This window comes from Protopterus annectens, chromosome 14.part0, assembly GCF_019279795.1.
Source record: "Protopterus annectens isolate FY-2018-M chromosome 14.part0, PAN1.0, whole genome shotgun sequence".
NCBI lineage: Eukaryota > Metazoa > Chordata > Ceratodontiformes > Protopteridae > Protopterus > Protopterus annectens.
The window spans coordinates 775265331-775278358 of record NC_056748.1 but is presented as its reverse complement, the minus strand read 5'-3'; the positions used below and the strand labels follow the sequence as shown (position 1 = coordinate 775278358).

At 43.6% G+C, this 13028-nt stretch overlaps 1 protein-coding gene across 2 annotated transcripts in view; it reads right to left on the bottom strand.

Moving 5' to 3' along the window:
* The window catches only part of PARG (poly(ADP-ribose) glycohydrolase), a 2766579-nt gene that overhangs the window by 174929 nt on the left and 2578622 nt on the right, over window positions 1–13028 (bottom strand). For both annotated transcript variants that reach the window (XM_044056515.1, XM_044056516.1), the window contains exon 16: window positions 12451–12556. In XM_044056515.1, the coding sequence (XP_043912450.1) occupies window positions 12451–12556 (106 nt within the window). The remainder of the gene's footprint in view (window positions 1–12450; window positions 12557–13028) is intronic.

Genomic DNA, 13028 nt, shown 5'->3' with positions numbered 1-13028 from the left:
TTAGAGATGTTTGGGGGCTGCAGTCGTTTGGTATAGATATCTCTCCTTTTGGGAGAAGTTTGCACTGAACCTGTCAGCCAGTATGTTGGCAATGTCTGTAGGATCAGTAATCTTCACATCATTTTGAACTAGTTCTGAGCATATCTGGGAGTTTCCTCCCAGGTTTCTAACATAGCTAAAGAAGGCCTTATGATTGTCTTTTGAGTCTTTAGCTATTTTCTCTCAAAATTTGCTTTGGATGATTTTATGAGAGCTCTTAGTTTTTACTTATAGTGATCAAAGGTGTCTTACCTTTTAAGGATTTTGCTCTATCTTGTAGTAGCTTCCTCCTTTTGTTGTAGAGTTTGTTTATGGCTGGGGTCCACCAGACTGGACGCTTGCCTTTGGTACAAAGAGTCTTTGTTTTGCTTGGGATTGCCTTATCCATGCAGTCCTGCAGGTGCTGGTAGAAGGCATTTGTAAGTGATTCAGCGGCTTGAGTACTGTTTTCCATGGCTCGGGGCCTTAAAGGAGACCACACTAGTCTTTAGAAGTGTGAAGTCGGCTTTGAAGTTCTTTACTGTGGTCTTTTTATTTCAGGTGGGGTGGGATGAGGACCTCCAGTGAGATTAGTTTGTGATCTGATCTCACCAGTGAGGGGTATACTTCCAGTGTTGAACATTGTGCTCCCATGTTCGTGATGATGAGATCAAGTATGTTTTTTCCTCTTGTGGGGATGGTGACTAGTTGTTCCATGGCATTTGAGTTTATGAATTCCAGGAACTTTTGGGCTAGGGTGTTTGGGCTTGAGTAGTGTTCCCAGTCTATATTAGGGTAATTGAAGTCACCTAGTATGATGGTGTTTGGTGATACATTTATCCCCTCCAGTGTTTTCAGGAAGGCCATGTGAGGTTCCTGAGTTTGTGAGGGTGGCCTGTAACATGCTACAATTTGCAGAGCAGTCTTGCCTATGGTTAATTGCACCTGGACGGTCTCCGATGCATCGTGCGTTGCCACCAGTCTTGAGGTGTGGGTGTCCTTGATGAATATGGATACCCCCCTCCTTTCTTATATATATATATATATATATATATATATATATATATATATATATATATGTGTGTGTGTGTGTGTGTGTGTGTATCAGACACTTTAACAGCACCCCGTACACAATATTCAGCTCAATCGTCATATGGCTTATACAACTGTATACAAACACGTTCTTGTACAATTGTACAAAAAAAATATACCAGTAAGCTTATCAAACTGTACTGACCTATATAAAACACTGAATATACAACAAATGTTTAAATAGGTCAGAAATTGCTACATGGTAAGACAGCTGCATTAGTCTCCTTATACTTTTTGATACTCGTAAACATATACATCTGGTACATTTCATACCTTGATTGTAGAACTTTTCTCCCTAGGCCACCACTGAAAATGAACCACCCTGGTGATTAGTAAATATACTTAGTTCATAGGAAAATCTAAAGAGTTTGGCTCATAAATTAAACCCTTAACCCAAGACATGGAATAACAAGAAAGTTGTATGTGCTGGATCCAAAAATGTCCTTGCATGTCCAGTGAACAGAAACAGTTAACATAATAAGCAAGAATGAACATCAGCATCCTGAACTTTTTATATTTTGTATAGGAATTAAGTATTTACTGACAAAGTATGCCTCTACCTAACTGTATTATTAAATCTGTCTGCTATAAGAAGGGTTTCCCTCTGTGCCACCATTGAAAATGTAATGAGTACATGCCTGAAGTTCTCCATAACTGAAGGTAAGCAAAATCTTACAGTTTTGGGGTCAGGCAACTTCTGACTTTCCCCTTTGCAAAAAGATACTGTGCCTCTGAGAAAATTATTTATATGAGATAACTATGTATTGTAACATGTCAAAAACAACTAAGCGACTGACTTTCTCCAAGGCTGTGCAACTTCAGAGAATGATGTACAGGAATACAATGGGCCTAAGCAGCACCCTGTATAACAGCACAAAATCCTCCCCATCTATGGCATTAAACGTCTTCAAAATGTATCCATACACTGTTTTAACCTTGACCATCAACTTCTCCCAGTGCTTCTGATGACTCATTACCCTAGAAACTAAAACACCTACAATCTTTTTGCACCTGTAATCTCGGTTTCCAAAGTGAATTCCAAATATGGATTACCATAATGTAATTGTAACACATTAAATTTGCTCTCATTAAACCACTGCTACCATCCATCAGCCCAACCCGACAACCTCATCAAATCTAAATTATGATTGCTCCATCACCGACCAATGTACCCACTTTATCTTATCAGCATTCACAGACAAGTTTATTTTATCTTCCATATCCACAGCAATGTCTAGCATATACTCATAAAAAAATGCTGATCCAAGTATTAACTACAGTAGAACCAGATTAATCAAACTCCTTTCACTAGTCAGACTCCCCTCACGACCCCCTTTTTTGTCCACTTATCTAGATATTTTCCAAACATCTTACAATTCATATCCAACTCCAATCTATTTATGTTATCTCAGCAACTTCCTGTGAAGTACAGTCTCAAAAACTATTACATCTAAACTCAGCACATGCACAACATTCCATTTATCCACCTCCATAGTCACTAGATTATAATACTGTATCAGACTAGAATGATGTCATCTCACCAAAGTAAACCCACAGTAACCACTTAGATGTTCACTGTCCCTAACCCAATGCCTATTAAAACAGACTACTGTCTACTAAAAAACATGTCAGCTCCCCATCAGACTCATCCATCATGTTCTTCACAACAACAAAAATCAATCTATTAATCTCATCACTTGCCGAGTTAGTTGGGTCTCCTTCCTTATGGTTTGGTACCACAACTGCTCTTCTCAATTCATCAAGCACTGTACCCTCATTTACAGACCTATATCATGCATTAGCTCACTTAGCCAACACAGCTCTGAAAAGATCCAGCAAAAGCCTTGCCAAAGCCACAACCACTCACTTCAGTATCTTTGAAGGAAGAATATCTAAGCCTACGTGTCTAATATTCCCTCAGACTCTTATGTTCCTCCTCCACTTCTGCCTCATGACATTTTCCATAATTTTGACTACCATACACTAATAAATATATCCTTTCCAGTACAGGTACGCTTCCATTCTACACTTAGTAAATTTGAAGCAAAAGAAACAAACAGAATCTCAGCCTATGACCCACTGATTCTTTGAAATTCCTGGTCTCCATTGTTTTCTCATTTATTTCAACCTGCACGTTTCACTTTTAACTACACACCGAAAGAAAACTTTTTTGGGAAAAGAAATGATGTGCAAGTGTTTAAAGACCATGGAGAATATAGAAGAGATTGAATATATGAGTGAGAGTTGCTGCTATGAAAGGAGCTGACATTTTCATGAAGTTGATGTGCAGTTTTGCGAGCTTATAGCTGGCTTTTTCATTGACGTTGAGAAGAGTTGTTTTGACTTCTTAAACACTGAGTTGCCTAAAGTAAATTGCTGGTCTGTAAGCTACTACAGTATACAACTGGAAGGAATGAAACTAAGAGTCTTGTCTTGAATTGTCAATTGGTGGAGGTGGTTTGAACATGGATACAATCTTTGGTTAGTTAGACCATTAATAGGGTCTCTTAGGAAGATACTATAGTCTTTAACAAAGTTAAGGTTTCCTGCTGTCTTATTGGCTGATTATGTGGAGTTCTTGAGACTGCCTGTCAAAATATTGTAGCTCTTTCCAGAAGTGTTTTGGGCTGGTGGCTAGTGTGGTCTCTCTCTCTCTCTAAGAAATTAGATCTTTGTTGCTTTGGCAGCAATTCTAGTACTTTTCTTGAGGTCGTTGCATCTTTCATGTAGTTCATTTCAGGGTTGCTGTTTACATTCATTCCACACTAAATCCCTGGATTTAAGCAGTTGTTTTAGTTGCTGTGAAAGCCATGGGCATTTATGCCTCTTAACCTCATTTTCACAATTTAGAAGCTGGAGTTTTAAATTTTGCTCCATGTTTCCAAGAAGTGAGCAAAGGCTGTGTTTGGAGCTGCACAGTTGTAAATAGTAGACCGATCAATATCTTAAAAGCTTCTCATTCAGTAGTTGCCACTTCATTTCTGAGAATGGTAGGTAGGAGAGGGTAAAAGGTAGTTTCTTTACATCTTTAATGGACCAAGTAGAAAGAGATGGGCAGTTATCGGAGTATTAGGTAGTATACTGACTTCTTTGCATTTCACTTCCCGCTTCCAACAGGAATGTGAGATACTACTCAGAAACATTTTTAAAAGACAGAAAGCAACAAAAACTATGCAAAAATACAAGCATATTATCAGAGAGAGACTGAAAAATCAGTAGATTTTAATGACCTCCATTGCAAAGTTCTATTAAACGTGGTCATCTATTTTGCTTCGAATAAAGGAAGATGTCAGATCTGTCTTCTTTCTTGTACAGTTGTCATGTAGTGAGGTTTTCTGTGCACTAGTCAGCTTCAAAAATTATATGTGACGAGGATGAGAAGGATTCAGAAAACTGTGTGAAAGGATAAATCACGCTTGAAAATAAGGACATAACTCTAAAATAGGGAGACCGTGTGCAGGGCTAAAGCAAGCCTGAAAATTGGAAAGTTTCTCCTAAATAGGGACAGCTGAGAGGTCTGGAACAGAAGCATTGTATAAAGAGGGTAGTTGAGAGCAGTACCATCCTTAACATTAAATTTGCTTGCTAGTATTGGGTTGTGTGGTACCCTATTAACAAATGTGTCCTGTATTAGTTGTTTTAATTTGGTTAATTATTATGGGGGTGCAAGCTGTGCACAAATGAAGTTGGTACTATCACCAAGTGCAAGACGTATTTATATGCGGTTATGATTTTGGTTTGCTTCATTTGATGCAAAGCTTACCTTTTTGATGGCAGCTGATGGATTCTCACTAACAAATGTTGCTACACTACCACCTTGTCAAGAGACCCTGCGCCTACAGTCTACATAGCATGTATAGTTAGACTTAATGTATTGGGAAGGACAATGGTTGTCTTTTAGTCAAGTTTCTGTCATTCCCAAAATGTTTGGTTTTCCTCACAAAGCCAGGCTTCAAAGACTAACCGTTTTTTTGTTTATTCTGTTAATGTTAAGCAAACATTTTTTTAGAAATTTTTTTGCCAGTGATATAAGGCTTAATAATGTTACCATGAGGATTTTTCTGGTTTGGAGATTGCTGGCTTGATGCAGTCTGAGAATGTTGCACACTGATTTGGTTGAATTTCTTCTACTTGTAGCAGCTTGATAAGGAAATAAAGTTTAGTGAGGGCCTTTTTACTAGGCTGGTGATAAGATACTTGGTACACTTCAAGTAAGTATTGCCTTTGAAGAAACTACAAATGCAGAAAGTATATGGAAACATGGTAATGTTAGAAGCAAATGGCAAGGTGGATAGCAGGAAAAAGACATAGGTGTTAAGAGGAGACATGACGAAGAGAATGATTTAAACATATACTAATTCAGAGAGTAGTTAGTAGGACTTGAAATGCATTGATGTAGGCAGTAGTGGAATACAGATAATCAGAATGGTCAGTGAGGGTAGGGAAGCTATAAATAACACAACGTGGGCTCAAAGTATGTAAACAGTCTGCTATTAATATCTTCATATAGTATGTGCATGTTTCAATATGCTGTTAAGTAAAAATACAAATTTAAAGCACAGATGGACTGTTGTAAATTAGAAGTTATGTACCTACCATAACGTTCCATGTTAGTTGTCTTCTCTCGCCTTCTTTCTTGCTGGATGGGTTCGGAGCCGATCCTCGGCTCCGACTCGGCACTTGCTAAGCTCGAGAGTCACTTTTACCAGCTCGAGGCAGCCCCATATCCCATGATGCAAGGTGGTAATTACCCAGATCTCGTATGGTATCTAGAGGAAAAACTGCCTATAAAACTTTCCACCAAGGAAAGAGGAACAACTAACCTAAAAAGGCTGTAACGGGAAACCAGGTAATCAAGGTCAAGAACTAACTGGTGTCCAAAGAAGAAGAATCTTCCAGAGAAATAGGGAGATCAAGGTCTGTCCAGGCTAGGGGGACAGGAGGGAGGGACGCAAGAAAGAAGGCGAGAGAAGACAACTAACATGGAACGTTATGGTAGGTACATAACTTCTAAATGTTAAGTTGTCAATCTCGCCTTCATTCTTGCTGGATGGGACCGCGTCCCTAGCACCTCTATCCTGGGTGGCTCAATGGAACAGACTCTTGAGAACTGTGGAACCAAAGCTTGCCCTGTCCCTGGAGGCCAAATCCAATTTGTAATGAGAAACGAAGGTATGAGGAGTGGCCCAAGTGGCTGCTGCACAAATAGTATCTAAGGGAAGCCTAGCCTGAAAAGCTGTAGAAGTGGCTAGACCTCTTGTGGAATGTGCTTTAGGTTTTGAGCTCAGTTGTTTGCCCCTAAGCTGATAAATGTCAGAAATGGTGGAAGATAGCCATCTGGACAAGGTCACTTTAGAAACAGGGAGACCTTTTTTATTTTCAGCATAAGAAAGGAAGAGCTGATCGGACTTCCTAAATTGCTTCGTTCTGTCCAAGTAATATCTGAGTTGGCGATGAACATCTAGGTAATGTAATTTTTGTTCTGCCTGTTGGAATAATTTGGAAAAAATACAGGAAGACCAATGGATTGGTTTAAATTTGTCTTAGAAGCAACCTTGGGTAAAAAGGATGGATTGGTTCTCAAGGATACTCTGTCCTTGTGGAAGACCAAATAAGGGGGACGAACACAGAGGGCATGAAGTTCAGACACTCTTCTAGCTGAGGTAATAGCGACTAGAAAAAGTGTCTTCCAAGAAAGAAACTTTAATGAACATGAAGCAGCCGGTTCGAAAGGGGGAAGTATCAAGGATGTCAGCACTAAATTTAGGTTCCACTGTGGTGGAGGATCCCTAACAGGGGGTTTAAGAAGGAACACTCCTTTGAGAAAGGCTTTACAAAGTTTGTGGGACATAATGTTGTGGTCTGCAAATCCGACATGGAAATTCGAGATTGCTGCCAAATGAACTTTGACTGTGGAAGACGAAGAACCTGAGTGAAAAATTTCCGCTAGAAAATCCAAGACTGACTGAATAGGGGCAGTAAAGGGGTCTATGTTCTTAGATGTTGCCCAAAAGGAGAAGCGTTTCCACTTGCTAGAGTAAATCCTCCTGGTAGAGGACTTAAGAGAAGCTACTATGATATCTCTAACGGGGTTAGAGATCATAGGAAGCCTGGCTAAGGAAGGAAGTGGAGCAACCAAGCTGTGAGGTTGAGGGAAGATCTGGAGCTGGGTCCAGATGCCAAGGCTGCACCAAGAGATGGCGATGAAGGAACGGGAGCCAAATTTGTCGAGGCCAGTAAGGGGCAATGAGAATCATTTTGGCTCTCAAGACGGTAGCTTTCTGGAGTACTTGTGGTATCAATGGAAAGGGAGGAAAAGCATAAAGGAGTCCCCGGGGCCAATCTTGGGTAAGAGCGTCTCTGAGGGGATGGCCCGGAAGTGAGAAGAAAGAGAAGAAGTCTGGGCATTTGTTGTTTTGAGGTGTAGAAAAAAGATCGCAGCATGGGTGGCCCCACTTCTGAAAAATCTCTTCCACTATGGATTGCTTGAGAGACCACTCGTGAGGCATGAGTATAGCTCTGCTCAATCTGTCCGCTATTATGTTGGTTTTCCCGGGGATATGCGTTGCTACCAGAAACCGATGAGAGGAGATCGCCCATTGCCAAAGTCTGAGAGCTTCTCGACACAAGGGTTAGGACTTGGTTCTGCCCTGCTTGTTGATGTACCACACCACGGACATGTTGTCCGTGTGAACTGCAATAGTTCCTAAGGGAAGAAAGTCATTGAGGGCTTGCAATGTTAAAAGCACTGCTCTCATCTCTAGGACATTTATGTGCAGGTGGTATTCGAACGGTTGCCACGTGCCATGAACCATCCTGTCCTGATAATGCCCCCCCCCCCCCGATCAGGGAGGCATCCGAAGTGACCGTGGCTACCGGGGCCGGGGGAACAAATGGTCTGCCCTGATGGACTAGAGGAGAGGAAATCCACCAGGATAGATGGTTCTTGCAGGTTTGTGTCACCAGGATCTTGTGACGCATGGGAAGCTGCTGGAAGGACCATTGGGTGAACAACATCCATTGTAGGAGACGCATGTAAAAACGGGCCAGAGGAAGAAGTGTGATGGCAGCTGCCATGAGGCCCAACACTTTCAGGACCAACCTGGCATATACCCTTTTGCTGGATAGGATGATCCGAACGTGGTTTTGGATATCTAGGATTCTCTGACTTGTTAGGTTTGCTGACATCCGAGTAGTGTCTAGATTTGCACCTATAAAGGTAATAGATTGGCAGGGCGATAAGGAAGACTTTTCAAAGTTGACCGAAATTCCTAACTGACCGCAGAGACGTAGAGTGTAATCTCTGGCTTGGAGAAGTTGATGCCTGGTGGTGGCTGAGAGGAGCCAGTCGTCGAGATACGGAAACACCTGGAATCCTTGACGTCTCAGGTGAGCCGTGACCACTGCCATGCATTTGGTGAACACTCTGGGGGCTGTAGTGAGACCAAAGGGCAGGGCTCTGAATTGAAAATGACTGGTCCCCAGCTGAAAGCGGAGAAACCTTCTGGAGCGTCTGTGGATTTTTATGTGATAGTACGCATCCTGAAGGTCTATGGAGCACATCCAATTGTCTTTGCCCAGAAAAGGCAAAATCGATTGAAGTGTGACCATCCGAAATCTTGTCTTTTTGACAGACTTGTTGAGCCTGCTGAGGTCTAATATTGGTCTCCAGTCTCCCGTCTTTTTGGGAACCAAAAAGAACCTTGAGTAGATTCCGGACTCTAAATGATCTGTTGGAACTGGCTGGATGGCCCTTTTTTCTAGAAGCTTTGAAACCTCTAGTTTTGCAATTTCCCTTAGACCGGGTGGAACGTCTGGAAGGGAACCTTTTTGAGGGAAGGGGCTTTCCTTGAAGGGAATCTTGTAACCCTCGGATATGATCGACTGTACCCATTTGTCTTGAGAGAGGGAAAACCAGGCTTCTGGGTACAGCGACAATCTCCCCCCGACTGCCTCCAAGGGTGGACAGTCAGGCAACACCTCAGGGATGCTGGAAGGGCTTGTCAGAGAAAGGCTCTCTGCTGCCCTGGTTCTGTGGACCCCTCTGCCCCTGGGGCAGCTTCTATTATTACCCCCTCTGCCTCTGGGGGTAAATTGACCACGTGCATCAGGCGTGACTCCCTGAGATTTTCGGAACCACATTTTCCCTCCCTTCTGACCTTTGGGGTAAGGTCTAGAAGGGGTGGAGAAACGGACTCCTACGGCAGAAAGAGTCTTGCCGTCTTGCTCGCACCTGGTCAAAGTGTCCTTCACCTGAGGGCCAAACAATGTTGTCCCATCGAAGGGAGAGTTTGTGAAAGACGCCTTAAAGGGGTCTGCAAAATTACAGAGCCACATCCAGGACTGACGTCTGAGAGCCACTCCTGTGCCTACAACTCTAATCGCCCCATCGGCTGCATAAGAAATGAGCCGCATGGAGGAGTTGGTTATGGAATTAAGGATTCCCAGCTGAGAGGCAATCTTTTCCTGAGCCCCTGCCGCTGACGGATCCTGTACTACTTCACCCAATTCTTTGAGGATGTCTCTTTGAAGTCTGGTGAAGTGACATAAATAATTCAGCAAGCGCATAGCAAAGGTCGCTGAGGAAAACATCCGCTTGCCATACCTGTCCATGGTCCTAGACTCCTTCTTAGGAGGATGGACTGGCACGGAAGGATCTGCAAGTTTCTTTTTGGTGGCGGCCGCCACCACCATGGCATCAACCGGGACACCTTTAGTAAGAAACTGCTTTTCAGCGGGGGCCGTGATAAATTTTGAAGGTCTCCTGGGGACTGGTTCCACCGAATCAGGAGATGCCCACGCCTTTCGAGCTATGACCTCCATGAGGGGTTCGAAAGGCGGAGACACCCAGGAGGTGGAGGGTCGAGATCCAAAAGCCTCCAGGTATACCGATTCATCCTCGGAGGGATTAATGGAGGGCCAGTTCCCCCTCTGTTTGAGGAGTTCAAGGATGTCTGAAAAGGAGACATCCTCAGAGGGGGATCTTGGGGACCCTTCCGACTCATCTAAATCGGTATCTGATGTTGTAGACTCGGGGAGTCTAAGTGCTTCCTCTTGCAGGTCCTCTTACGCGGGGGTTCACCTGAAGGATCAGGAGAAACCTCGGAAGAGGAAATTCTTCCCAATGGGGAGACCTGGGGCGATGGATCTCTGGGTCCGGGAGCAAGAGAGCTGGAAGAGGCATCTACAGGCACCATAGAGGGAGGAGCTAAAGGAACCGACTGCTGACTAAGCTCAGGGGCTAGCACACTCCTCATCACCTCGAAGGCTCCCCTCCCAGGGAGGGCCGAGAGATCCCGCTCCGAAGAAACAGGGATCCCTAGTCCCACCGAAAGGGAAAGCTCCGAAGCAGATGTCGGGGCCAAGCTCACCAAGGCCAAAGCTCTGAGAGGGAGAACGGGGTCAGACAAGGGTCCGATGCCACTCGCTCCCTCGAAACCAACCAGGGAAGCCCGACACCCGGATCCCTCCAAGGACGGTCTCAAGGAGGAGATAGGAGTCGAGGACGACGGAGCCAAAAGGTGTGGTATCGGCTCCGAAGCAGCAACAGTCACGGTACCAATAATCTCCAGCTCCGAACTCTGTAGGAGAGTCGAAGGAGGAATTTCAGGAGGGTGTAGAATAGCGGTCGTCTGTTGAGACGGGCTATGGAACATCTGGGCTAGTGCCTGTGATTTTAATAGCCTACTCACCACTCTCTCTAAGTCATGGTCTGAGAGCCTGGAAGACCTCGATGATCGGCTCCGATGGCTCCGCTCCGAAAGCAAGGGGGAGGCTGGAGCCGAGTGTATAGATTCCAATGAAGGAGATCTAGACCTCTTTTTTGACTGAGCCATCGGAGCCGACAACTTGTCGGCTCCGAGCGGAGACAAAGACATGCTTCGACGCTAGGGTGTCGGCTCCAGCTGGAGCTGACACAGGTGCCGAAGCCAGGGTATCGGCGCCGAACGGCACCGGTACTGAAGCTTCCAACAAGGAAGGATCGGCTCCAGACGGAGCCGATGTCGACTCTGGCAGAGTCGGAACCAAGACCACAGACTTGGACACCGAAGTCTGGGTCTTGGGAGGCTTAGAGGGCTTCCCGGAGCCGACCTTAGCCGGGGAGCTCTCAGGCTTAAGAAGACCCCTGAGGATCAACTTATTTCTACGTTCCTGCAGGACTCTCTGGCTGAAAGAATGACAGATAGCACAGGAATCCTGCAGGTGTACGGGTCCCAGGCAATAAATACAAGAAGTGTGACCGTCTGTCAGAGACATCTTCTGACAGCACGAGTCACACTTCTTGAAACTTGAGACCCTAGTATCTTTGGACATGTCTGAGTCCTAATACACACACACACACCAATCAGACCAAAAAAAAGACACTAATAAATAAAAATCAGAACAGTGAGACACAACACCCACACACCTAAGGAAAATCCTGACAGGAACTGTGAGGGAGGGTAAGGCCTAAGGCCCAAAACACAGAAACTTATGGATAAGGGAACTAAAGGGAAATGGGTATGGAGCTAAGTGAATAAGGTTCACTAAAAAACTATAAAGAATAAAATTTTAGGGAATTGGGATATCTAATTTTCTCAAAAAGAGTAATGAAAAATCACTTACCAGGAGCTGGTAAAAAGGATGACCTCATTAGCGAAGCGACAAACGAGATCTGGGTAATTACCGCCTTGCATCATGGGATATGGGGCTGCCTCAAGCTGGTAAAAGTGACTCTCGAGCTTAGCAAGTGCCGAGTCGGAGCCGAGGATCGGCTCCGAACCCATCCAGCAAGAATGACGGCGAGATTGACAACTTAACATAATACATTTTCAATGCGCATTTGGCCAATTTCAGAACCATTTAAAATTTCTAGAAAGATGAATCAACAGACAAGCTCCAGCTTCCATAGGCATTTTGTGTTTTTCTATCTCTTAAAATATTTTGTCCATCTGTTCTCCGAAACTATCTGACTTTTTGATGAACTGAGTTCTGTGCATAAGCATTCTAAGCATGATAAAAGCTCTATCCCCCCTACGTGGTCCTCTGCTCCAGGTACTCAGACTTGTTCTAGAGACTGTGACCAGCAGGATGCCAAATGAACAATTCTCTTTGGTGCCACAAAGCCAGTTCAGAAATTCTTTGTTTTCCTAATTTATCAGCAGTACCTAAATTGTTTCATGCCAACAAAAACTTAGTTAACAAACCAAAAAAAAAAAAGTCTCTGCTCAAATTAAGAAACAAGATAGTAGTGCACACAAACATATATTTACAACAGCAGCTCAGAAAGTGACTGAAATTCATATCACTACTGTGATAAGTTATAGCTCCAACTATTTTTTTTTTTAAATTCACTCTTACCTTTTAGCCTTGGGTCTCCTCCAAATGCACCACATCCCCAGTTTCCAGTGGCTACTGCAGAAAGATTTTTCGGACACTCTCCATCTCGAAAAAAGCCACAGTATGCCTGGAAAGAATGACAAACATTAGAGACATTTCCAGACTTTTAGTGCTAATTACATCTGCCTCCTTGTAAACTAACAGAAATGTTCCTACAAAATCAGACAATTTATAAGAGGACCCTCCTAAACTGGTATATTTCTTATTTTCCACCAATCAGAATTTGGCACTTTTTTCCCTGTAAACCTCCCATACTCAGGAACATCTATGTGGCGCATACCATGACACAAAGTGTTGGCTACATAACTACATGTCCCCAGATTCCTTTGGTGTGCCCCAAATGTCACTGGGTAGCACCACCCTTTAAATCAAAGAATAAAGCAAACTTTACACTGCATTTTAAGCAAGTGATATGAATGCATACATGCTTGACTTGAAGACAACTCCAACAGTAGCAGAAGCTGGGGTTTGGAAAGGGGGTATTCCTGACTGATCAAGGAGGATCCTTTGACACATCAACCTTTAAGTTAAAGATATGC